General features: G+C 44.9%; 1 protein-coding gene across 1 annotated transcript; it reads right to left on the bottom strand.

The window, feature by feature from the left end:
- Positions 1 to 4,067: 4,067 nt before the first annotated feature.
- Positions 4,068 to 26,825, bottom strand: LOC115784039 (serine/threonine-protein kinase WNK4-like). The gene is made up of 24 exons (XM_030735073.1): positions 26,636 to 26,825; positions 22,853 to 23,269; positions 18,156 to 18,328; positions 17,111 to 17,331; positions 16,768 to 16,925; positions 16,602 to 16,690; positions 16,273 to 16,492; positions 15,965 to 16,186; positions 15,633 to 15,801; positions 15,288 to 15,481; positions 14,402 to 14,475; positions 14,091 to 14,226; positions 13,841 to 13,957; positions 13,254 to 13,409; positions 13,114 to 13,168; positions 12,029 to 12,139; positions 9,758 to 10,326; positions 9,444 to 9,492; positions 9,258 to 9,364; positions 8,941 to 8,989; positions 6,221 to 6,689; positions 5,311 to 5,516; positions 5,104 to 5,198; positions 4,068 to 4,672 (listed from the first exon to the last, which is right to left on the bottom strand). Exons 2-24 carry the CDS (start codon positions 23,210 to 23,212, stop codon positions 4,670 to 4,672), a joined length of 4,002 nt encoding a protein of 1,333 aa, XP_030590933.1. The 5' UTR covers positions 23,213 to 23,269; positions 26,636 to 26,825; the 3' UTR covers positions 4,068 to 4,669.
- Between the last annotated feature and the right edge of the window lie 46 nt (positions 26,826 to 26,871).

Genomic DNA, 26,871 nt, shown 5'->3' with positions numbered 1-26,871 from the left:
TGCTTTGTAGGCGGTCGGGTGGGAGCTCTGGGGGCCTGTGTAGCTGGTAGCCTCCTGAGACTGGAGTCCTGGGGCGACCTTCTGGTGATGTCTGTGTGCCTGTTCTAGTTGATGGTGGTGGGGGCTTGGATGGTGCTGCCTTGCGGTCCTGGGGTGTGGTCCGGGGTGTTTGGGGTGATGGGTGCCGGCCCCCGGTCGGTTGGCTGGTCTTCCCTGGGTGGCTTGGGGGCTGGGCCCTGGGGCCGTGCCGGCTCCCGGTGGGTCCCCCCTGGCGCTGGGGGTTCTCTGCTGTCCCGGGCGCGCCACCGGGTGGGGTGGGTTGACCTAACCTGCGTTGGGACGTCCGGTCTGCGCTTTTGGGGCCCTGGGATGCCTGCGCTGCCGGGGGGTGGGGTGGGGGGTGGGGACGGCGGTGGGGTGGTTGGTGGGGACGGGGCACCGTATTTCCAACTCAGGCCAGCATGTCCTGTCGCTTGTTTGTGTCTATTGTTGAGTGAATGGGCGTCTAGTGAGAGTGGGCTACCCTCTATGATGGGGGCGGTGGCACCAGTCTCAGGTGCTGCAGTGCTCTGGGATGCTGTCACCATGGCCCCGGGCTCACCCCTCCCTGCCCTGTGCTGGGGTGTGGGAGGTCGGGGTGCCTACTGAGCCAGTGGACTGCTGGCTCTCTTCTTCCAGGTTGGGTGGGTTTTTTTTTTTTTTTTTTTTTTTTTTTCCACCTTCCTGGTTTTACCCCCCCCCCCCCCTCCCCCCACCCACACACACACACACACGTAGGGTGTAGGGTTGAGAGGCTGCGTGCAGAGTCACGCGGCCACTTGCATCTCCTTTTTAATTGCACTATAGACATTATAATTCACAACACATGCACACATACTACACGATACATATAGGACCTTTGGGGCAGGCATGTTACACAGAGGTTGATGAGGGGCGGCCGCTGAGATGGCCCCATTCAGATCCTCATTTCTGTCTGTCCCCAAATTTTATTTGCATTTTAGACATGGAGGGTTTTTGGAGGGGCAGTGTGGGCGAGCACTGACGTCCAGCAGTTGGTGCTTGTGGCACAACTGCCCCCTCAATTTTAACTGCACCCTATACAACTCATTCATTCACAACATAAACACATACACTTATAAGTTGGGCGGGGGGAGGGAGGGGTGGGCCATCTCACACCCCGATTTCTTATGCCTCGCCCGGGGTCGGGGTCGGGTGGTTCCTTGGGGACCGGGCTGGCGGCATCTTGGGGTCACTGTTGGCCCTGGGGTGGTTTCCACTCCCATCGTCAGAGAGTGGGTAGCTATGGATGAATGTGTGTCTTTGTATTTGTCACAGTCTTCGTGAGTATGGGTGGGCGAGTGAATATGGTGTATCTATGTTTATATGTGTGTGGGAGAGTGTGTTTGTGCATAAATGTGTACATGGGAGTGCTTGCCGGTGTGCGTGTGGTTGTATGTTTGGCTGGACCTGGGTCTGGGCCGGTGGCTTGCCTCCTGACCGCTCCTTGCTGGTTGCCTCTCCCCCCCTGCCCCCCTGGGGTGTGGGTACCTCCTGGTTCCTGGGTGGGGCCGGATGTTCTGATGTGGGTGGTGACCTGCTCCCCTGGGGGCTGCGGCGCGGGGCTGCGTTGGCTTCTTCGGCGTGGGGGGGGGCCCTGTGGGGGCTCGGGCGGCCCTTGGGTGCCGGGGGCCCTGGGGCCCTGCTGCCGGCCGTGCGGGGGGCTGGCCGCTGGGGGGGGGGCTGGCTTCTCGTTGCCTCGGATGCTCTGGTGCCCTTGCTCCTTGGCTGCTGGGACTCCATCTGAGACCTCCGTCCTCCGTCTGCTGGGAGGGGTGTACGGTTGTCTTTGGAATGAGTGGCCGCGGGTCTTCGTAGGTCTTGCTGGGCTGCTGGTGGCCTGGGCTTCCTGGGATTGTCTTTGCCTGCCTCTGGGTTCTGATGGGCGGGGCTGCGGCTTTCTGCCTTCATGGGTAAGTACATTTCATGACACAAACACATATACCCACATAATGACACAAAATGGTTGGTTTGTATAACTATTCTTCTTTTATTTTTATTTATTTATTTATTTATTTTTTCCCCACACAATCTTTAATTTAATCTTAAGTTTAACAAGTGGCTAACTATTTGGTTTACTTACTTGCACTCTTTTCTGTTTCTTTTTTCTATTTTCTCTCCTTTTTTTTCCCCTTTCTTCTTCTTCCTCTTTCCCTTTCTCTTTTCTTTCTCTTCTCTTTTCTATTTCTTAAGCCTGTCATTTCTGGCACAATTTGATAAATAGCATGTTAAAAATAATTCAAATAAAATAAAGGATTACACAGTAACAAGAGGAGCCTATAGAGAGCCTATAGAGCTCATCTTGAAATAGCAAATATGTTTGGCACAACAATGCATTCAGATCACAGTTCTGCTTGCAAGATCTGCCAGACATGACAGGCAGAAAAAAAAAAAAAAAAGAAAAGATACCGCTACCAGATAGCCAAATATGTAAGCGTCTTCCACGTCTTCCACCTCGAGGGCCGAGAAGCACACAGGTCTCCACGAGCTCCAAGAGTCGATGACGTATCCAACCGGGTCTGTTCCACTCGGACACGCAGGCTCCCCTTTCCCAGATCTCATAGTGGAAAAAATTCGATCAATGGTCTTGAAGGCCCAGTTTGCCAAATCCATATTGCTCTCAATCTTATTCTTATTCGAACAGTGTGCAAGAGACGCTCTCACAGCAAGCAGCAAGCAGGAAAGATAGGGAGGGCAGGGAGAGAGATAGAATGCGACCGTCCCCGTCAGAGGCTGGAGCAAGAGACCAGAGGTTTCTGTATTTCTTTATATCTCATCCAAATATCCCGTTAGTATCAGCTGATCTCTGAGCAGTTCCTGATACAGTGTCTCATGTATGTTCAGAGAAATTATCCCTGTGAAGCTGCACCCACAGTGAAGCTGCACCCACTGTGGGTGGCAACCTGCTCACCAGAGACCATATAAAGTGAATGACATTTGGCAACTTCAAGCAACGGGCAGTGCGACGTGGGCGGAACCTGAGATAACTTTTTCTCAGTTTCAAGGTGAGTGCCTGAAGTGACAGCAGGACACTGTTGATTGACCTATGACCTGTAACAAATATATTACTGGGTTACCTTGGCAACCAGAGCCTGGATTGCAAGCAGCCAGCAGTTAGCTCCGAAATGCAGGACGAGTGACTCGCTACAGTGTGGCTGCAGCTTAAAATCCAAATGGATTTGTGGAAGTTTGTTTGGGGACATTTCCAGAGGAATGACTGCTATGTCCTCACATTTCCCTGCATGGTGTCTCCTTCTTATGAATAAGGTAGCAGCACAGATGCCCGTGTGGGGCCACAGTGGGTAGGTGTGGGTGAACTGTGGGGCACTCTTATCCCATATGGGTCTCAAGGGGTGTGCCTGCACCAGGCCCCTAATGCCCTGTATGAGTTTTCTGTAGACAGCCATCTACAACATATTTTTATTGTTTTATTATTTGATTGTTTTTATTGTTGCTCAGAGAATTCACTCTTGGGGGCGGGGCTGGCAGCATCTGACCAATCTAAAAGGGGCATTCACGGGCTGTATGAATTTCCTTCCAGAGAAAATGATCCCTATGAGTGCTGCGTGCTCCAGCGACACTGTTACATATAAATCTGTAATATATATATCTGTTACATGGTATTAAAATACCTGAAAAAAGTTCCTGAGATTCTCACAAATAAAATCTGATCTAAAAACTAAAAAAAAAAGAGATTCCCATAAATGACTCAGAGAGTAAGAACAGCTCGACCTCAAAGCTGCTGAGAACACACAGAGGTCATGACCCCACACTCTGATAAAGTATATTAGCCACCACCAGGTGTCACTGCAGCTTAAACCCGGTCTGATCACAACAGTGAAGCGAAACAAGGAGCTGAAGAAGTTTTTATTCTGTAAACATGAACCTGCTTCAGCAGCAGAGAAATCAGCTGTCTGCCTGTAAATCAGCTGATTCATGCACTATTTCTTTACTGCAAGGATGCAAATCTGACATTTGAGTTTGAAAAGAAACAAAGCGGCACATCATCACTCAGAGATCTTTATTCAACACAAATATCTCAATTCAAACTTTACAAACTGAAGCACAAAAAAAGCTTAAAGCCCACATTTTCATCTCTGCAGGCTTCTGTCATCAATAACACGATTCTTAAATGAGGCACCTCAGAGTCCATGAGGACAGACTCTCTGCAGGCTCGCTGGACCTTCAAAAACAATTCAGAGGAATGAACCAGTAAAGGCTTAACACTTCATCAGTTACATCACAATAAACACACAATCATCTCTGTGGCACTAGAACAGGTTTTAAAGGAGCACTTCACAGATTTATGACTTCATGTTTGTGGATGAAGATCTGACTGTGTCCACTGGATCCTCTTCATCTCCTCTTTAAGGCTTTAACGTGCTGAACGGCTGCAGCTCGTTTCTGATCACACTCAGAGTTCGTGTCTGAAAGTCCTCACCTCTGACCTCTGACCTCTGAGTCTCACTGAGGTTCAGTTCTTCTGCCTAAAGTGCTGAAATGTCTAAAAGTTCAAACTACGAGACATTCAAACATCAGAGTACTGCACTGCATCCTCCTCTTCGGTTTGTCTTCTCAGGTGATCATCTTCTCATCTTCAGTAGCTCCTTACTCACTGGAAGATAAAGGTCAAAGGTTAATCGGCAGGTCAGTTAAATGTCATGTTTAGTGTCCATGCTGCTTTGCTGTTGTAGTGTGAGATCTCTGAATGTGGGCTAACGATGATGCTCCTCAGGTGATTATTTTAGAAAAAGGTGTTAAAATGCATCTTCTAATGTTTTTATTTGACATGTCATTTGAGCTCAGACTAAGCTCCGCCTCCTAGTTTCTCTCCACGTGGCGCTCCAACCACAGGGAGAGGATCCAAACACGTCTCATGTGCTGGCTGTTCTTTGTTCTCCACAAACAGGTCCATTAGAACCCGTCTGAAGAAGATTCTAGAAGAACTCAAACTGTGCATCCTGGCTGAGCCTGCAGCTTATTACTGCGACTAAATCCATGTCTCAGAAAATCCTCCTCCTCTTCCAGAAGGTCTTAAACACTCACCATGCAGCTGTGTTCGGGGGCAAAGGTCACGCCTTTCCCTGCTCTCTCCTGAGATCCACTGCTGCTGCTGCTGATCGAGGTCTTCCTCATGATACCTACACACACACACACACACACACACACACACACACACACGCACAGGGATGATTCAGTATTAAAAATCTTTAATTAGTCTGTTATTCTGCAGGCTGCAGTGAGTCCTCCCACCTGCAGGGGGCGGCATATCCAGCCTCTGCAGGCTGTTTTTGCGAGAAGACTGATAGTTTCCTGACATTGAGAAGCGTCGTTGCCGGTTGTTCAGCATGGCGGCGGGAGGGACGATTCCAGGGGGTGGGACTTTTCCCTTCCGGCGGTACAACCCTTCGATCTCGTGCTTCTGACTGACCTGCAGGTTCTGCACCTCCACCAGGTGTCTGGGAGAAGGAAGAAAAGCATTAGGAGGGTTTCAGATGTTTGTCAGAGTCAGACTGGACATCAGGTCTTTGACCTGCCAGCTCTGCACTGACAGCTGCTAACATCTGTGTGCTGCCTCCTGCATGCTGCATCCAGCCAGGCCTCCACCACACGGAGCACCTCCAGTACTGAGAACACGTCTGAAGCGTGTTTTCCTGTGAGAACGTAAAAGTGCAGAAACTATCCCGACCTGCTTCCCCCAACAAACTGTGTTGAAAATGACTTTACAGCAGGATCGCTGCAGCATGGGGAGCGTTTGTAACATAAATGTGGGCAACAGAGCAGCCTGGAGGCAGGACTGAGTCTGTGAGAACGACGCCTGTCTGAACCATCATTATGTTTATTTGTTGAAACTAAGTCACTGTGCTACAACGATGGAAAATGGTGACATCTGCTGACCAAACAACCCTCACTGCATTTGTAGTGATGGAATAAAATCAGGAGCATGAAGAAACCGATACTCAAGTTTCAGCCGATTCTTTTCATCTCAGGTTTACTCCACTGAATATCTGCAGCCATCAGTCCAGCACAGACATTTAATTAATCAACCCACCAAAACTATTGTTGATGCTTCTCAACAAATATAACAAAGTTTCCCCAGAATCCATACATTCATGTTGTCTCAGTGATCAGCTGACTCATGAAGGAAAAATCTACCAATCACCTTTCCCGAAGTTCCTGTAGCTCCTCCCACATCTCCCCATTCTCACTGTCTGAATCGTCAGAGCTGTAGGTCGCAGAGCGACTCCACGATTGGCTGAAACTGATGGCTGACCCCTCCCGCAGACTGACGCCCAGTCGGCGGCCCCCTTTCCTCTTCGTCTCCTCCTCATCTTCCCTCCTTTTCAGGTTTCCCTCCTCTTCTCTGCTCCTCCTCTCCTCTTGACCTCCAGGGTTGTTGTTCTTGTTCACAAGCGGGGACAGCGTCACTGTGCTGATGCTGTTCTCTGATTCGCTGCTTTCTGTGCTGCTTCCTGTGTTGCTCTCTGACTGGTTCTTCCTGGAAGGAGGTGGGGAGTGAGCAGTGGGCGTGGCCTGACTGATGGAGCGTGGCTCCTGATGTCGGGGAGCAGGAGCATCCTTAGAAGGCGTGACCTGGAAACGACCAATGGTGAAGGCAGAAGGTCTCTCTGCTGCAAAATGAGAGAAGAAGAAAATCTGAGCAGCTCGAGAGAAACATGTTCAGCTTGTCTTACACGCTGAGTTTGATGAAAATATGACCATTAAATGTTGGTGGATTTTTCTCTGCTCTTTGAAGTAAACAGAGGGTCAAGAGGTGATGAACACCATCAGGATTTATCGGGAAGCATCTACAGGGAATTTACTGTTAGTCCTGCTGAGAGTATTCAAGAATAGGCCATCTCCAGATTTTTATTCTTCACCTCTACTCGACTCTGTTATTCAGATTCACAGATCAAAACAGTCCCTGAGTGCCACGTGTGCAGCTCGACGGTCTGAAACCTGCAGCTTCTGCCTTTAAAGCCTCACTGAGTGTCCAGCTTCCAGAAGCCAGAGAGGCAGCACAGAGCCGCACTCAGTACCCCGGCCTGCTCTGAAACAGGGTGGAAAACCGACTTAGAGAGGCAGGATAGAGTTCAGTGTACATAGATTAATGAATAATTACATCTTCCAAAAAAATAGATGCATTTCCATAAACTTTGAATTACTGTATTAAAAATACACAAGAGCGGACACTGGTTTATGGAGGCCACCATGTTCCCCCTTCATATTTTGATAGTGGTCTGGAAGGACGTCTCCTTCCAGGCCACTGTCTCCAACATGGATAATCGTGTTTATTTCTGACATTGTCACAGTTACTCATTTTCAGCAGATCAGATCTGCGACCTCTCTCATCTCCGGACAGCTGACAGGAGCCGGCTAATCAACAACAGCTGGTTATAAGCTAACATCGTGCCAGCTAATGTTAGACTCGAGTGTCCTAAATATCACACTTTCCCCTCCCCTGATAAACAGTTTGATTACATTTTCACATCATATGAGAGTTTATTCAGAGTCCAGCAATGGTAGATCCATTTCAGAGACGGTTTCACTAATGCCGGCTAACAGCAGCTAACAGCAGCAAAAACAACAGCGCTTACCTACAGAAAAGTTCAGCACATCCTCACCAGCTTACCTCAGTATCAGCATCATCAGTCAGAAGTGAGTTTCAGTGACTCATCAAATCATATCGGACTCCTTTCACAAAGTTGTACTGACTCCTCCAGAGTAAATAAAAGTGGACGCCTCTCTGAGCTGAGGGAAACAGCGGACTGACAGGGAAAAACTCTGTAGCGGACCTGGTCCGGAGTCATTTTGCTATTTGCGTACACTCACTACAGGTGAATGGTGGCCAGAGTTTTTGAGATGATTTGGAGGTAAAAACGTAAAATACTGCAAAATATTTATATGACCATATGGTTTTTCTATTTTCTGATTCATTGCTAAATGCTGATATTATTCAAATATTTTTAAATGTAGTGTGTGCATTTTTTTAAATTACATAAACAGTAGTAGAAACATGCCGGCCAGTCACAGCTGTTATGGACTGCAGTCTATTTTTAATGTTTTTGATCACTCTTGGCAGACTAACATGCTTGTCCTATAGCAGCCACCATAGCTAGGATTATGCACTTGAATTGGGAGGGATAAGAAAACAGAACTCAGATGACTGAAATCTGAAATCTACTGACATCTAGTGGTGAAAACTTTACACACTGTCTTGTCTCCATCAGAGCACTGACCGGAGTATTTTTAGTGTGCAACATCCAAAATGTGTATATGTACTCTGTTCAATTTACATTTAACCATTTGACACCGAATGGATCACAACATACACACACACACACAACATACTTCAAAAGTGCCGCCGTTCGCGGACTTCCGGCAACAAATACCGTAATACCCCTATATGGCTGTGACGTGCAATTTCTGGGCTTTCAGGAACTGTTTGCATTTTTCGATAGGACAAATGGTTGTGGAGTTACGGTAATAAGCCAGCTGATCAACGTTCCTTTGATAAGCCGACTCTGCGCTGATACGCCACGTCTCAATCAGCTGTTCGCCACTATTGAGGGCAAGTAACGGGCAGTTCAGCAGCGATCGCCCAGTGTTAAAGGGCTACTAACCATGTAGATTGCCAATATCATGTTGTTGTTTATGGAAACATTTTAGAGACAAAATCAGCATTTCATGTTATCAGTGATGATAAAACTTAATTGTCTCTATATGCAGATGATGTTGTGTTATTTGTGACCAAATAAGAGAGATGATCAAAAGACCATATTGGAAAGAAATCATTGGTTTGTTTCCTGAACAGTTCATCAGTAGAGGGTCTCAAACATTAATGAAAGTGGGGCTTTTATAGAAGCAGCAGGTGGTTCTTACCTTCCTGAATGGGGGACAGTCTGAGTGAAGGGGAAACAGGGGGGGACACCTGGAGGAAGTAAATTTTAAATTTACTTTGGTGCTATTGTGCTCTTTGTTTATGCATGTATACATCCATTCACACATGAAAAATTAAGATTTAAAACATAACACCACTAAGTTAACACAGAGCATACATTAAATATTCAAACCTGTAAAAGAAGCACCTTCAGGAAATAAGTCACTGTTAATTCACAGTGACTTATTTCTGATCTACAAAAACAGAAAAAAGATTAAAATTCTTATCGAAAGTTTTGTTTTGTCGATGTGTACCTTACTTTTTTGTTTGGAGTGGGCTGAGGAGGGTAAGAGGCTGAGGAGTGAGCGAGCTCTCCCCTGTGACTGGGAGCACTGGATGAGCTGGGAGTAGAGACTGTCTCTGAACCTGAGAACCAGTTACATAAACCATTAGCATTCAGGTTCAGTGCACTCTGATGCTAACTTGTGACACTGCAGGGACTCACCACGAGGGGGCGAGGCTGAGGTGACCTTCGGCTGGACTGGAGTATGAGACTGAAACGAATGAATGAATGTTCCAGGTTTTTATGTTACAGATTTATCTTCTTTATCACTGATCTTTCTTCTTTAGATGAATGAATATTAACCTGACTACACAAACCAGACTTTTCTGATCTCCTACACAACCACAGAAACCAGGTTTCTGCACTGACCACAGAACTCAGATTTATGGAAAACCAGGTAAACAGATTAATTTCATGAGCTTGTCTTGAATCTCCCATTTTTACTCAGGTAAATTATTATTTCAGCATGAACTCACCTGTCCCCACGCCTTTTCCATCTGAGGTGAGTCTGGAATCCAGCTTGGAGACACCACTTGCTGGGCATCTGAGGCAGAGCCCGTCTGTGGTGTGGGTGTAGGGTAGGGTTGTTGAGGGAAGAACGGAGGGGCAAAAGGGGTCTGGCTCTGATGGTGGAGGTTAGGGCCAAAGGATGGAGATAGAGGAGGAGACTGTGTGGCCTGGGGAGTGGTAAATGGGGGGTGGGGTTGAAATCCCTGGTTTGGGGCTCTAGGTGGGGGCATGAAGGACTGGGCTACGCTCATGGCCAGAGAGAGCACATTGGCCAGAGAGAGGAGAGACTGGTCAGGAGGAGCCCACTGAGGAGGAGGGCCTGAGGAAGAGGAGGAGGGGTTATGCAGGGAAGGGTTACTACGGACTCTGTGGAGACTGGAGGCGGGGCTCTGGGTGGGGAGGGAGGCAGTGTAGGTGTAGTAGGGGTGAGCTGGGAGGTGATACTGGTGACCAGGAGACAGGTGAGAAGGGGAAGCTGCAGAGGAGTCTAGGTGGGGGTAACTGACAGAGTAAATGGGGGGCTGATATGAAGATGCTGGAGAGAGAGGGGGACAGGAGGGGACATTAGTTATGAAACAATGAAAGATTACCTGTCAGAGTCTGAACTAGTTTTAGTGAAGGCAAATATTTTTAATATTTTAGTTCATAAAGTTTTGTTTTGTGTCGGTTTGTGGATGCATTTAGCCTGGCTTAGCACAAACACCAGGTCCATAGCCATCAAAGGAAAAAAAAATTCCAGAAACCTTCAAAGTAAACTAGAAATTTAGTTTTGGTAATATTTAAGTTGGACAATTCTGTACCATCTCCCTCAGTAAAATATACCAATATATGTGTACACAGTACACACACACACGCACGCACACACACACACACACACACACACACAGACACACAGACACACACACACACACACACACACACACACACACAGACACACACACACACACACACACACACACACACACACACACACACAGACACACACACACACAGTGATATATGTCATGGAGCCACATATCACTCTAATATCACTATATATTTCAGAGGGATACAAATGATTCCCATCCGATTCAGAAGGAAAACACTCTCAAAAAGTTTGGATCATGTTAGAAAGTTTAGAGGCTCCAGTATGTTTTCCTGAGGAACCCCACACATTACAAAACACATATAACAACAGAAAACACACAGAATGAGAAAAATTTAGAAAAAGGACCAGAGCACAATTACCAGAGTATGAGTGCTTTGAATGTCAGTGAGAAGAATAAAGCTCCATATAAATGTCATTCCTTTCCATTGAAGTCCAAAGAGATAATGTGAGTAATTGGTCAGGGAATCCACACTCTGGGAGGCCCAGACTATACGGCTCTGTGCTGCCATATATCAACAATATTTTTGTCAGTTTGACTAGTTACTAACGTGCTATTTGCACATTTTAGCTAATTATGTAGAGACCCTGTAATGAAATATTTGCAATTTTTTAACAATGTTTTTATTTTTATTGTGGAGCATATTATTGAGCAGAAGTGCATTAAACACTAAAATAAAAATTTCAACACAGGAGAAATTTTGGCCTGTTAAAAAGGCTAATCTGGCTCAACTTAATGAAGACAGAAAACATGAGGATTCATAAAATGTTAACTCTTCTAAAAAGTTAACAGAATGCTTAGAGGCTCCTGAATGGTTCCCTGAGGGACTCCACCAAATAGTGAAGTTATAAAACAGGAGGGAAACTCTCAGTGCACATCTGCAAAAAAAAAAAAAAAAAAAGCCTCATAATGAACAAAATTATGTGTTTTTGTTCACAAATGAACCGATAAGATTAGAAGAAGATTAGAAGACTTTATTTGTCACTATATGTAAACATATAATGAAATTTGCGTTCCAGAACACCATCCAAGAGAGATACAAACACAGAGACAAACAGGGGGGGCAGGCGTCTGAGGTCGTGCAGCCGTTTTACCGGCGCTACCTTTAGCAGGAAAACAGAAAGAGATACACTGGGATAGGTAGGTTCAAAAACATCATCTCGTACTGTGTTCATTATGAACACCTTACGAGGTTCCAAAAAAACACCTCAGCAAAGCAGCAGCACATTTAAAGCCTGGAGAGCACTAGGGTGGGTAGGGGAGGGGCTGGATACTGTGATGGCCACACAGCTTCCAGACCAGCAGTTCATAAGATGGTACAGTCAGCCTACCAGGATACCAGTTCATACAGGTCACAACATGCACGCTTACCTGAAGATGTGTGAAAAGACTGTGACCTCAGTGATCTGACAGGGGGCGTGGCTTCAGGGTCAATGGAAAAGTCAGCTCCCTTCAATGGAGAAGGATCAACACTGTCCATATCTGATGGGAGAACAGATTAATCAATCAACTTAAATATGTGAACATTCAGTGACAAGAACTGGAAAATTCATGGTCACAGACACAGTTACCCTAATATTAGAAGCAAGTCCTGCACTTTCTTTTATTTACTCACATTCTTCATCTTTTCTAAATTTTCTGTGTCCCTTCTTCTTGTCCCCCTCCCCCACTTCTATCTTATTGGAGATTTTTAGAGAGTTTTTTAATTATATGCACACTGGACAAACATATCTATATACTCAAGATGACAATTTAGGCCTGAGGGCCCTGTATATTACCTACATTTATACTGTATTTACATCGTCTTATCTACACTTTCACTGTACTTTACACTATATGCTCTATGCTTATGCACCATTGACTTTATGACATAATTTGTGCTAATGAAAAATCCTGACATTTTTATGGACCATAATTCATATTAATGATCGGCTGGAACAGCTGCATGGCTCATAATTCATTGAACCTGACATTTCTATTGCCTATTTTGACAGTTTTACTACCTGTGATTTGTAAAGTGTGAAGGCTTCATACCTTTATACCTTAGTTAGTAACATTTCTTTCTGCACAAACTGCCCTGGAGTCATAATGAGTAAGCACATTTAAAATGTGTAACAGTTTTTTTTTAATATTTGGACACAAATTGAGAAATAATTGGTGTTTAAAGCTAAAATTACACACAATTAAAACCAGGATTTAGAAAGTTATGTAACCAAAGATTTAATATAAGGAGCCCAGCAGAAGCCCAGTCGGTCTTCATCTGTCTTTGGTGGCCACTGATCTGCACATGCTTACGGCGTACACCCCGGGGAGCTTTTTGCTTTCTTTTCTGTGCTCTGTTGAAATTATATGGTCAATAAATAGCTCGCATCAACTCAATTTTCATCTTATCGGCCTGAAGAAGTTCTGCAAATCCTTTAAAATGTGTGACCCAACAATCTCCTGTACCTTCTTACCAGGTAATGAGGACGAGGACAGAGATCTGGAGAGGCTCCCTGCCGAGAGGTTCATCTGTAAAAACAGTTTCAGGTATTTCAGATTGTGAGAATGGTGCATAATTTTACTGTAAAGCTTATGTAAATATAATTTCTCATACCTGGGTTTCTGGCAGTATGGAGGTGTTCAGGCGAGACAACTTGTCAGGGTCTGCCTGTGGACGAGGATGCATCATTGACTCCGCCCTCTTGATGATCTCATACATGCGAGCTATGAATCCTTCCCGCTCTAACGGCAGGATGAAGTCTCTGTGGAGCTGAGTGGAGGAAATTAAAAAGAAGCTCCTCACATTCCTGTCATGTAATGAATCCATGTACAAGCCTTAGGAGAAGCAATAGTTAGTGAGAAGACATTTTAGGGAAGTTTGGAACAAGGGAATTAATAAAAATGGGAAATTTTGTCAGATTATTTTAAAAACTTTGGAATTTGTTTTAAAGAAGTTGAGCCAGTTTTGTAAAATATGCATATTCCTGAAAGGCAAGAACATTGAGAACATAAACTTAGTAAGGAAGCCTGTTTGGTGCTTCCTGACAATAAATCTGATCCCCCATTTTTATGGGTTGAGCCCATGAAAAACTTGCCAAACCTTCTCTGCCAAACAGCTAAGTTGCCGCATTTCACAATAATAATTTGAACAAGTGCTGAAGCTGGTCCAGTGCTGTGCTCTGACTGGCTGTTTGTCCTCACCATCACTGATGCAATGTCTTCTGGATTGTCTCCATCCAGGTCGAACTTAAACGTCACCATCTTGCTGTCGTGAGTCTGCAGCTGACACTCCACCACTCTGTCCACCATGTCTGACACCTGAAACACACACACACACACACACACACACACACACACACACACACACACACACACACACACACACACACACACAGTGTTAACACACATCATGTTGTTCTTTAGTGGGTAAATGGTGCTTAGCGTGACTCACTCCTGTGATTCTAAGACGAGCCCGCGTTCTCCTCCTGAACTGTTTTGCAGAGGTTCTTTTAGTGATGTCCTGACTGCCCTTATCTGATTGGCCGTCAGTGCCATCACTCAAACCTGAGGTCACGTCAGAGGTGCCGCTGAAAAGACAAGGAAATGTTCAAACAGATGTGTGTTTACAGTCTAAGTGAGAACCAACCTTTGGTTTGTGAGGACGTTTTGTTCCATCCTTCCACAGATTTACATTAACTTGTACTTTAGGAGAGTTTTATGTTATTCTAGATGCTCACATATAAGTATATGTGTATGCGTTACCTGTCAACAGGTGAGGAGAAGCCACAGGCTGATCCAGGTGATGGCTGCGCCAAACTGTGGGACACAGCGATGCTCTGGAGGACACAAACAGAAGCTTTAGATCAGGGGTGCCCAAACTTGAGGCCCGCAGGCCGCTTCCAGCCCCGCCCCCTTCTGGTCCGCGAATTGATGTCAAATATAACATACAATTTGGCCCTTTAAGTTACTTTTTTGACATTTCACTTAACTCTCTTAATTGGAGGGGAAGGCGAAATGTCAAAAAAGTAACTTAAAGGGCCAAATTGTATGTTATATTTGACATCAATTCGCAGACCGGAAGTAGGGGGTGGGGCCGGAGTGGCCCCACGGGCCAAGTTTGGGCACCCCTGATTTAGACTAAACTGATCCTGATTCAGTTTTTCTTCTATAATTAAAAGGGAGCTCATCGAGAAGCTCAGAGAAGCTTCTCAGCCAGCATGTCTGATTGGTCTAAAGTTTTCTGATGTTATGATGTTTAATGTTCTCTAGTGGGCGACAGCAGAGCTGTAAACCTTACCCTGGAGGGGCTCCACAGAGAGGTTTATAATGTAAAAGCTCCGATTTGTCTCACTTTGGACCAGAACACATTAACTGCTTTTATTTCCACCAGGAAACTTAAAGTGTGACCAAGGTAAAAAAGTTTGAACAGCTGTGTAAAAAGCAAAGCTGATGCTGAGTTACCTGAATTACTGCTGCCCCTTCAATATAAAAGATGATATTTCTAAAAATGCATGAAGAAAAACACGCAGGGATCCACCCAAAAGATCCAGGGGGCTGTTCCTGAACTACAGCCGCCTAGAATCAAACCCCAGTGTCCCACAGGACAGGCAGAGATACACACTGGATACCAGCGGGCACCGAGGCTCACCTTTGGGAAACGCAGCACCGGCAAGGGCGGAGGTTTGAGCTTGGATGGGGGCCGGCTCACAGGGGGAGGAGCCTCAAGTCGAGGGGTTTCCTGGGCCACAGGTGGAGGGGCGGGGTTTGTAGCTGGAGGAGGTGGGGCTTCAACCTTCTCCGGGACGCTTGAGGAGCTGAAGGAGACGTCTGTCTCACAGTCGGCTGCAGTGAGGACAGTGAGAATCATTAAAACAGGAAGGTGCAGGGAAACAATACAAACTAAAAGGTTTTAAAGATTAACAAATCATCAGCGACATGTATTACAGAATGAATAAAAATGGCTGCATCATGAAATATTAATGAAATATCTCACAGGTAGCAGAGGAGTAGGAGGCAGGTCTGGCGGTCCTGTCATCTTCCTCATTCCTGTATCCTCCCATCCGGCTGGACACGCTGCTGATCCCAGAACCTATCAGACTGCTGCTCGATGACATCACAGATGATGTCATACTTGTCCTGGCAGGGGTGGCAGCTGAGTCCCGCTGTGAGAGTAAAATGGGGAAGGTGAAGTAAAGCTATGTTCCATGATAAAGCGAATGGGAGGGGCTTAAAATGACGCGTGACTGAAAAAATAACAGCAACATCCTGACTGTAGGTGTCATCTCAGCCAGCAGGGGGCACTGTGTGCACAGTTTTCAAACACACCTTCCCATCAGCAGTGTTTGTGGCTGGTTTCTGATTGGACAGCTCAGATGGCTGGGGGGCAGGGTCAGACTCCTCTTCAATGACAGCTTCTTTCTGATGTTTGAGCTGCTCCTCCTCCAGGCGGCGCCGTTTCTCCCGCTGACGCTTTACTGTCGTCACCCGGTTTCTGATCGCCTTGGCAATCACCTTATAGTCTGCCTCGCACACAAAGCCCAGCACCACCTGTGACACAGAGAGAGCCAGGTAAGACCACCTGCCAGCTGGTGTCATGTCAGGGTGTGATGTCCCCTGAGGGGCAGTGCAGGTACCATCTCCTGAGCCACCTCCTCGGGGACATCTTTGTACAGCTCGAACACAAACTCAATGGCATTGTGGTCTTTATATTTGCCGCGAAGCTTCTTGTTGTCGTCCATCCGGAGCCAGAGCTTCAGCGACGTCTTCAAACCATCGTCTTCCTCTGCCAGCTCCACGTGGATGCCGAGCGTCTCCTGGAAGAAGCGGTGGTCCAGCAGGTCCTGAACTGTGAACCTGAAGGCCAGAAAAACTAATTGACCAGCCACAGACACAAAGCAATCACAGACTGAATTTTCCTGCTTTTATTACAGACAGTGATCTACCCACAGACCCGTGACGTTACCTCTCACTGCTTTTGGTTCGGATGCAGCCCTCAATGATCTCCCTCAGCTCTGGGACTGTCACTTTGGAAAAACTCTCTGGTTTGATTCCCTGAGAGACAAACAGGAAGTCAAATATGTGGACATGAGGATAGGAAGTACACAGCACTAAGGTGGGCGGGGCCTTACACTGGTGACCTTGCGGTAGATCTGGGCAGCGTTCTGACACTCAGAGTACGGATACTCAGAGGTTGCCATCTCCAGGATGCACATACCAAAGGCGTAAACATCCACGGCTTCATCGTACTTCTCCTCATACATCTCTGGAGCCATGAACTCTGGAGTTCCTGAACGCCGCACCAGACAAAACATGAAAGTGCTTCAATCAGTTTTATTCATGTAGCACCAAATCACAACAGTCGCCCCAAGGTGCTTTATACTGTAAAGACCCTACAGTAATACATAGGAAACCACTGACGTTATAACACAGAAGCATGACTGACTGCTTCACTGTGACCCTGCTGCCTCTTACCAATCACGCTCTTAGCGAATGAGGCCTTCTTGAGCGTGGCGAGGCCCAGGTCTCCGATCTTGACGGAGGCTGTGGGCCCGGTGATGAAGATGTTGTCACACTTGAGGTCTCGATGAATTATCGGGGGGGAGCGTGAGTGCAGGAACTGAAGCCCCTTCAGGATCTGGAGGCTCCAACGCTGCAGCAGCTTCAGCTTCATCTGACGGAACCTGCGCAGGTATCTGGACAAGTTCACAGGAACGGGGGGACAACGGGGCCGAGTGTTTGAGAGATGAAGAAGAAACTAAAATGAAAGCAGGAAATTTGGGATCTAATATGATCATGTGATGTTTAGACACCAGTTGTTTTGTTGTTCTCTGAGCACCGGAATGACTGCGGTGCAGGCTGTGCCAAAACTAAAATCTGGGAACAAACTGATGCTTAGAACGTGGGAACAGAACGCTGAGACATTAGGAACAAGAACAAAGTTTGGAAACTAAAACGTGGGAACAAACTCTGATGTTCAGTATGAAGAGTGAGCGAGGTGTGAGGAGTTCAATCATTGCAGGGGTTCTGGGAATAGACTGTGAGGGGTGCTCAGAAAACTGTGGGGATTCTGGGAACAAGAATAAACATGTTCATGAACTAAAATGTTTTTGGGGATGTAAAATATTTGGACGACTGGAAACTAAAATGAGAGCAGAGCATGTGACCCTACAGAGAGAAGTGTGTGGAGTCTTCTGGATGAATCCAAGGATGTTGGAACTAAAAATTTGAGGAGGGGCAACAAACATGAACGAGTCATTGTGGCTCTGTGGGGATATTCTGGGACTAAAATATTTTGGAGCATTTGGAATATAAACTGTGAGCAGGACATTTGAGAACTAGGAACATGAACTGCTCAGGAACTTTTATAAATTATTATTGGATTCGTGTAAAATTATTGGTGATCTGGGAGCAAATAAAGAAGGAAACAACAAAAACCTCCAGAAAAGTGAAACTGGAGGGTAAAAAAGGACAGAGGCCCAAACCGAGCAGCTCTCTCAGGTCCTGGTTCTGGACTCACGTCTTGAGGGTCCCGGACGTCATGAGCTCCGTCACCAGGATGGTGCATTTGTGTCCCCTCAGCGTCGCCTTCCAGGAGTCGTAGAATCGCACGATGTTGGGATGCTGCAGAGCTTTCAGCATCTCCACCTCCTCGCTGAAGCGCTGACGCTCGACCTTGTTCAGGCGGTGAGTCTGAAACACGAACACCTTCATTCACTCTGACCCAGAAACCTTCAGTGTGAAGGACGGCGAGCCCTCAGAGACACACAACACACAGACCTCTCACACCGCACACACACACACACACCCACACACACACCTGCCTGTATGAGCTCCTTTGTTTATGATGACTTCAATGTTTTTAATTTCTCTGGGTCAGACAGAAGATTGGTCGGCCCATTAACCAGCAATAACACTAATGACCTCATAATGACCCAAAAAGATGAAAAATAAATTATTTTGATCAAATTAACTGAAAATAAAATGAGAAAATTAAAATCCAGTAAAATAAAATAAAATAAGAAATCCAAACAAAAAATAAAATTAAAATAATCCTTATAAACTGAATAAGAAAAAAAAAAAAAAAACAGCAGATCAAATAAAGAGAATGAATGTAAACAAAGATAAAATATGAAAACAAAACAAAATGAAACAGGATTTATAAAAATCTAAATTTTAAGATTCAATTCACACAAACAAATCAAATAAATGAGAAACTGACTGCAGTCAAAACAAACTTTACATTTAGGTGAATAAATGTAATCATTTGAAGTTTATTTAAATAAAAATGTCCCAAATAAAGTAATCTGAACCCAACCCAATTTAGATGTTGGTTACACACGTAACCCTCGCTCTGTGCCACCTGCGTCATAGGTGTGCAGGAAAGTGAAGCTACACTGTGTACAAAGTCTCAGACATTTTCACAATAAAAGCATGAAAATTAAAATAAAATCAGTTTTATTATTTGGTAATGAGCCCTCAAATCGCTTTCTACAGCACGCCTGATTCACACATTCACTCACACATTCACTCACACACACACAAACACACACACACAAGTGTGTTTTTCTATCTTTGTGGGGAATTTACATTGACTTCCATTCATTTCTACAGCCTAAACCTTACCTTTACCCTTTTCCTAACCCTAACCATCACATACCTAACCCTAACCCTAACCTAAACTCAATTCATACCTTAGCCCTAATTCTGACCCCTGACCCAAAAACAGGGTTTCCCCTTGTGGGGACAAGGTTCCAGTCCCCACAAGGAGCAATTGGTCCCCACAACATAGTATATGTCAGGAAAATTGTCCCCACAAGGTATTATAAACATACGCACACACACACACACACACACACACACACACACACACACACACACACACACACACACACACACACACACACACACACACACACTGAGTGCTTTATATCTAACATTCACACTCCGATGAACACAGTTCAGAGTTCAGTATCTTGCCCAAGGATGCACTGGCATGCAGACTGGAGTAGCCAGGGATCAAACCACGACTTTCTGATTTTTAAATGACCTCCTGAGCCACAGCCACCCTCACTCTGTGTGATTTGAGCTGCTGACCAATCACAGGTGAGAACAGCCAAGGACAGGTGAGAGTCCCCTTTAATAATGACCATAAACACATAGCAGGAAGTTCGCCACAGAGCTAATCTTTGACCTCTTTACTCTGTGTGTGTGTGGTGTGTGTGTGTGTGTGTGTGTGTGTGTGTGTGTGTGTGTGGTGTGTGTGTGTGTGTGTGTTTCTATCAACAGCCAGCAGCTGTCTGTCCAATCAGATACTGTGTATGGTACAACAAACTGCTGAGTCACCATTAACCCTTTATCTCACACACACACACGCTGTTCTATGTGTGTTTGTGAAGACTGGGCCCGGTGTGTTTTTCCCTCATTTAAAGACGAGCAGGACACGAGGACGAAGGCCGAGCAAGACAATGATTTCTGTTCAGCCACTTTGAAATAAGAGCTTTAAATCAGCCCCAGCTGTGCTGCCGTGAAGTGTTTTATAACCTTAAACCCAAATTTCTGAGGACGTCCCCTTTAACCTGCACACTGCCTTCCAGCCCAACACTCACACCTGAATCCGACCTGAACTTGTTAAACACATCTGCACTAATAAAAACCTGAAGAGCAAAACAAACTTTGAATTTGGAGGTCTGTTGTTGTTGCTCTCGATCAACCCCAGTCCTGCTGTAATTACTAATGTTCAGCTCACAGCTTTGCACAAACCGTCACTCAGGAAAGACTCAGTGCTGCTCTAATAAGAAGAAACATATGACTGTACACAGAGCTGCTCTGGCTCTATGGGTACAGCCAAAGATGGGACGGGTTCAGAGAGCCACCTTCATGACATTAACTCTGACTTTAGGGTCAGTGTAGTAGCTCACTAACCACCCCTCATGTTTGGGATCCAGAGCTCAGGTTGTGGGCTGTAATAACGGTTCAGTTTGGATAGAGCCTTTAAAACAGTCATAACCTGCTGCACAGTTTGAATAAAAGCCAACGTTAGAGAGAGGTATACACGTTCCAGCATACACACTTCCATCCACCCATTAGATCTGAACTGCACCTTAAAATGATGATGGAGAAACCCATCTGCCACCATCTCACTGCATCATGGAGCCAAAGCTGGCTAATGACATCACAGACGTGTCATTATGATCAGCTGCTTTCAGCACTGCTGGTATTTGTTTAGACTCTTTGGCTCCAGTTGATCTTTCAGAGTTAACTTCAATAGTTACTTCCTCCAAACCAGCAACATGTTTATTAGATCCCATTCCTACTAGACTGTTCAAAGAAGTCTTTCCAATTATTGATGCTTCAATCTTAAAAATGATCAATCAGTCTTTATTAGTTGGCTATGTACCACAGACCTTCAAGGTGGCTGTAATTAAACCTCTACTTAAAAAGCCATCACTGACCCAGCTGTCTTAGCTAATTATAGGCCAATCTCCAACCTTCCTTTTCTCTCAAAGATTCTTGAAAGAGTAGTTGTAAAACAGCTAACTGATCATCTGCAGAGGAACGGTTTATTTGAAGAGTTTCAGTCAGGTTTCAGAATTCATCACAGTACAGAAACAGCATTAGTGAAGGTTACAAATGATCTTCTTACAGCCTCTGACAGTGGACTCATCTCTGTTCTTGTCCTGCTTCTAAATTCATACAATATGAAAGATGAGAAAACATCTGTGAATGCTTAAATAACAGCTGGCGGGGTGGGTTTACCTCACTGAATGAACGTAAAGCAGTTCTTCTAAAACTGTTTGAATGTTTGAAGTCTTTAAACTGTTTTATAATAAAGCAAAATGAAACAAAAATATATGATCTTGTTACAGCCTCTGATATCACTGTGTTACAGTATCTCAGAGTACTTCATAGAACGTGTAACTACTGTGTTTGTGAGTACTGTGTTTCCTCCTGCTGATAAAGGTGAGGGCATCTGTGTCTCACTGAGGGGTCAAGCCCTTTAGGCCTATCTGTGGAGGGAGGTCAGGGCGTCTCCAGCTCCCAGCTTCCTGTCAGTTAAACAGAACCCTCTAAGGCTCGGGTTTCTCACACATTTACAGTGGCTGGGGTGTTTTTGGACTCCTCTGCAACCCACAAATATTCGCCCATCACGGCCACCCAAAGAATGCCGTCCCTTCGTCAACATTTTCTTCTGTTTGCTTACAAACAAGGAAAAGTGTCAGTGCCATCGAACTCCTGAGAGTTCAGAGTGAGGCTGAAGCCCGAACATCAAACGCCACCTAAACTCTCCATGAAGCACCACCCAGGCCTTGCTCTTTTAAAGCAGCATGAAGTGAGCTCAGTCCCTCTCTGGAGGTCTGTGCAGGGTTCTTGGAGAAATGCATCTTGGGAGTTGTGGTTGAACATTGACTTTCATGGCTTCATTATTTTGACTGCTCACCGGCAGATGTTGATCGTGCTGCTCAAACTCATGTTGGTGATGAAGAGGCTGAAAATCTGAATGTGCTGCTCATGAATGAAGCCTGGAGCTCTGACTGAAGGTCAGCTGATCGCTCAGGCTTCAGTAACTAATATCCTGATCAATGATCTGATCATTGATCGTTAGTGCAGTCAGATCGGAGCAGATAAATCAGAGTCCTCACACGACTTAATCGTTTACCAGACCTAAAGGCCTCCTCATTCTGAGCCAATCAGAGCGCACCATCTGTCCCATAAAACCACGAGACCATGAAACCAACCTCAGAGTGACCTCAGTGTGACCTCAGAGAATAAGACATGAAACATTCATAAAAACAGATTTTCTCCTCACAGGTCACAAACACAAAGATTTATTCTTCTTTGGAGGGATCATCATTTCATCGATGAATGAAAAGTTTTGATTTCATGGACATCATAAAATCTATGATTTAAAAAATAATTGTTTTTAACTCAGTGAAGGCTGAAGTAAAGAGTGTTTATTCCTCTTTAGGCATTAAAAAAAAAAACGATGTGATGAAATGTTGTTTATGAACCTGAGTTACAAACACGCCCACCCAGCTGGACACGTGTGTTTGACTCCTGAGCCGGAGAAAAATGATAATTATATTCAAATAAACAACAAATAAAATAAAATAACAAAAACAACTTCCCATGACTACAGAGCTGAGTGTGATTAACACTCACACTGATGAACACTGTCAGTGTGAGTGTGTGTGTCTGTATGTGTGTGTGTGTTACCTGCAGCTCACACCAGGCCACCTCCACCGTAGTCTCTGTATCGAGGCCTTTGTAAACCGCCTTAAAGGATCCTCGACCGATCTCAATGTTGAACTTCAGGAATCGTCCGTCGGGTGATGATGCCACCGCCTGTGTCTCTGCTTCATCGTGCTCTTCCTCTTTTTGTTGCCACGGTAACACCTCCCTGTTCGACAGCACCGCCTCCTCCGCAGAGTCAGAGCTGACATCCTGAGGCTTAACCGCGGCGTCCGATTGGCTGGTGGGGTCGTCTTTCAACATCGTCATGTCAGACTCACCTTCATCCTGTTTTGCTTCTCTAGGTCTTTTTTTGGCATCACTGTCATGGGTCCAAGGCAACATCCTCCACCTGTGTCAGCTGATTGATGATGCCAGACTGTGATGTCACAGTGGGAGGAGCTGTGGGAGGGTCAAAGAAGTTAACCAACCAAAAATTCACAGAGTAACAAGGAAGAAGCCACCATGACAGCTCACTGTGGTTTTATTTCAGGTGATGAATGCTAATCTATCAGCTATGCCAGTGTGACACACACACTCACACACACACACCAGGGTTATTATAGTTTAGGATTTTACATTATAGTTTAGTTTTAGTTCATTTTCAGCGCAGTTTTGCTCATTTTTATTAGTTTTCATTTTTGGTTTAATGCTTGGTTTTAGTTAGTTTCAGTATTAGTTTTAGTGTTTTCATACTTAATCAGGTGCAAGATTCAAGAGTGACTATTGCGTAATAAAAACTTGAGAAAAGATCCCGTTTAAAGAAATACATTCAACAACCAGCTGTTCACAGACAGCAGCACTACGTGCTAAATGTGTGTAATATTAAGGACACACATGAACATCAACAGGAAGAAAGAAATAAAAACATGAACTCCAAAATTCAATAAACTCTACAATAAGCTACAATAAACTCTATAATAAACTCTACAATAAGCTACAATAAACTCTATAATAAACTCTACAATAAACTACAATAAACTCTATAATAAACTCTACAATAAACTACAATAAACTCTATAATAAACTCTACAATAATCTACAATAAACTCTACAATAAAGTTCAGCATCAGTGCAGCAGATTAACAACACCTACATGAGGTGTTTGACAAAAACAAACTGACGCTCAAATCCAGCTGCATCCTGATGTTGGAGCTGCTTCTGTTTTGGAGCTAGCTAGGTTAGCTGCTCTAATTAGCCTTCAGGGTCTTTGTACACAACCTACGAAGTGTCCGACCTCATGTTGCATTTCTGCTTGTGTAGCTGGATTGTGTGTGTTCATTACCTTGTGGTCGTGCTGGTGTTTTATATGTGGTGCCTGCTGGGACTTCTTTTGGTCCTCGCTCTTTGTGCTCAGTTTTTTGGCTGCAAACATATTTGTCCCTGTTTTTACACTTTCTTCATTCCCTCACGTCCATCCCAACAGTTTCAGCAGCTCCATCCAGGAATTTGCTGACAGTGAGTCCTTATATTTATGATTTGATTATTATTCCTGATTGTTATTCTCTGACTGATAAAGTAGCCGGAAAGTCACCAGGACTGAACAGGTTAATCACAGCTCTGCAGCTGTCACGTTTCTGCAGAGGTGACCGTCAGGTGACCTCGTAGGATCAGAGCGGTTTCCTTCTCAGCTGGACGTTGATGTTGGTGGTTTTCCTGACTGAGAAGTGTTCCTCACATTTTTCATCTTCCACAACAAAACACTCGCTGCTATCTGAGCTGTCGTAGTCAAAGGAGCTCCATATGGGACTCTGCTGCTGTCTCTGCAGACCGCAGACATTACTGTGAGGACAGCGCGGCGAGCACGTGCACACACACACACACACACCAGTGGTGGGTGGATCGATCCAAATATCAATAATATCAATACCAATGTTGGTACTGGTATTGATCAATATCAGTGTAATGAGATCAATACTTTAGCTTCAGTTGCTCTCCTATCTGCAGCGCTGCAGTTTCATCAAAGATGCGGGCTGACTGTTTAAGTGCTGCTCCTGTCACAGCACAGAGCAGGCACACTTTGCTCCTCCCCTCCCCGCAGTGTTTTGACGTTATACCATCACGACAGTTAACATATTTTACTTGGGAAAAAAAGGAAATTGTCAGCGGTCTCAAACTCCCAGCACTCGATTTGATGTCAAGAATATAAGACAATTTGGCCCTTTAAGTTACTTTTTTGACATTTTGCTTTCCCCTCCAATTAGGAGGAGTTAGCCAAATGTCAAAATGTCAAAAAGGGGGCGGGGCGGGAAGCGTAAATGTTTTGTAACGTTGTGGAGTGATAATTTTGTACAGCTTGTTTATTTTTGAAAAATTCCAGAAAATTGTTGAATGAAGGGATATTTTTTTTACATTTTGTATTAGACTTTCTGAACAAAAGTTTGAATTTGTTCCTGAGTGATCATTTATTTAAGAAAGAAATCCAGACATCACAATGTATGGGGAAAATTGTTTTGTTTCAGAACAAAAACTTTTATTTTGATAAAGTATTGTCTATTTACCTACAAACTTTGCCCAATTCTATCCTAGGTTTTAACTAATTAATGATCCAAAGGAAAAAAAAAATCACAAAACACTTAAAATTCATGAAAATTCTTCATAATTATTAACGAGACAAACAAGACAAATGACAAACAACAACACGAAGCCACAACAGCCATATTATTGGTCAGATAATTACATTAAAAGGCTCCAACAGCACAAACACATCCAGAGGGCCACTTCAGGGACCCCAGTTAGCTGAGGTGAAGCCTAGCAGACAGTGAGCAGCTACAGCCGCCTGTGTCACCATCCACCTTTCAGTCAGCGGGGCCACGCCCCTAATAATGCCAACCAATCATTCATAAATAAAATTTCAAACATTAACATGTATAAATTGATGGTCACATATATTTATAATAAACTGAATGCTCAGTGTGTCTGTGTAGATTCTCAGTCATCCAGGTCATAGTAGTCTCTGGAGCTTGAAAAAGGCGACTGGACTTCTTTTTGTTTCTTGAAGACGTTTCACCTCTCATCCGAAAGGCTTCTTCAGTTCTCAACCAAATGGTGGAGAGACCCAGGTATTTAAACCCCTGTGGGCGTAGTCCCCTGGAGGTGGTTATGACCCTCTATTGATCATGTGCGTGAACACATGTGCCCAGGTGTGAAGGGGGCGTGGGTCATACCCCCATTCACACCTTTGTTCCAGTGACCTCAATAGGCCACAAGAAACAATGGAGCGGAGTCCTAAATTGGTTTCAACTGAAACCACTGATTAAATATGACCCACGCCCCCTTCACACCTGGGCACATGTGTTCACGCACATGATCAATAGAGGGTCATAACCACCTCCAGGGGACTACGCCCACAGGGGTTTAAATACCTGGGTCTCTCCACCTTTTGGTTGAGAACTGAAGAAGCCTTTCGGATGAGAGGTGAAACGTCTTCAAGAAACAAAAAGAAGTCCAGTCGCCTTTTTCAAGCTCCAGAGACTGAATGCTCAGTGATTATTTCACATTTTAGTGGTTTATCTAAAAAAGTAATTAATTAGTTTTATGTCCTTTATTGAACATTTATGAATATTTGAAGGTTTGATTTGTGTTTTCTGTTTATAATTAAAGTTCATTGGTTCAGATTCAGCTGTCATCAAAATATCAACATTTATGAATCACACGAGCTGTTCTCTAGTTTAATTACAGTCACTCAGCTTTTGACTGTGTTACATATATTACTCTGTGTGTGTGTGTGTGTGTGTGTGTGTGTGTGTGTGTGTGTGTGGTACTCACGCTGTGTGTCAACAGCTTGAACAGGCTGGAGCAGTAAAGCCGGACTCGGAGCAGCATCGGGGGGTCAGAGTGCGGCTCAGCCCGGTCTCATGGGAACAGCTCCTTCTTCTGCTGCTGCTGCTTCTCGGATGACACACGTCATTTCTGCGCAAGCTGCACGCGCTGCAGAAAGAGAATGAGAGCGCGAGCTCTATCAGCACGGAACAGGCGGTACGAAGCCCCGCCCACCGGACACC

This window comes from Archocentrus centrarchus, chromosome 8, assembly GCF_007364275.1.
Source record: "Archocentrus centrarchus isolate MPI-CPG fArcCen1 chromosome 8, fArcCen1, whole genome shotgun sequence".
Lineage (NCBI taxonomy): Eukaryota > Metazoa > Chordata > Actinopteri > Cichliformes > Cichlidae > Archocentrus > Archocentrus centrarchus.
The sequence above is the reverse complement of the archived record's forward strand: the minus strand, read 5'-3'. Positions and strand labels throughout refer to the sequence as shown.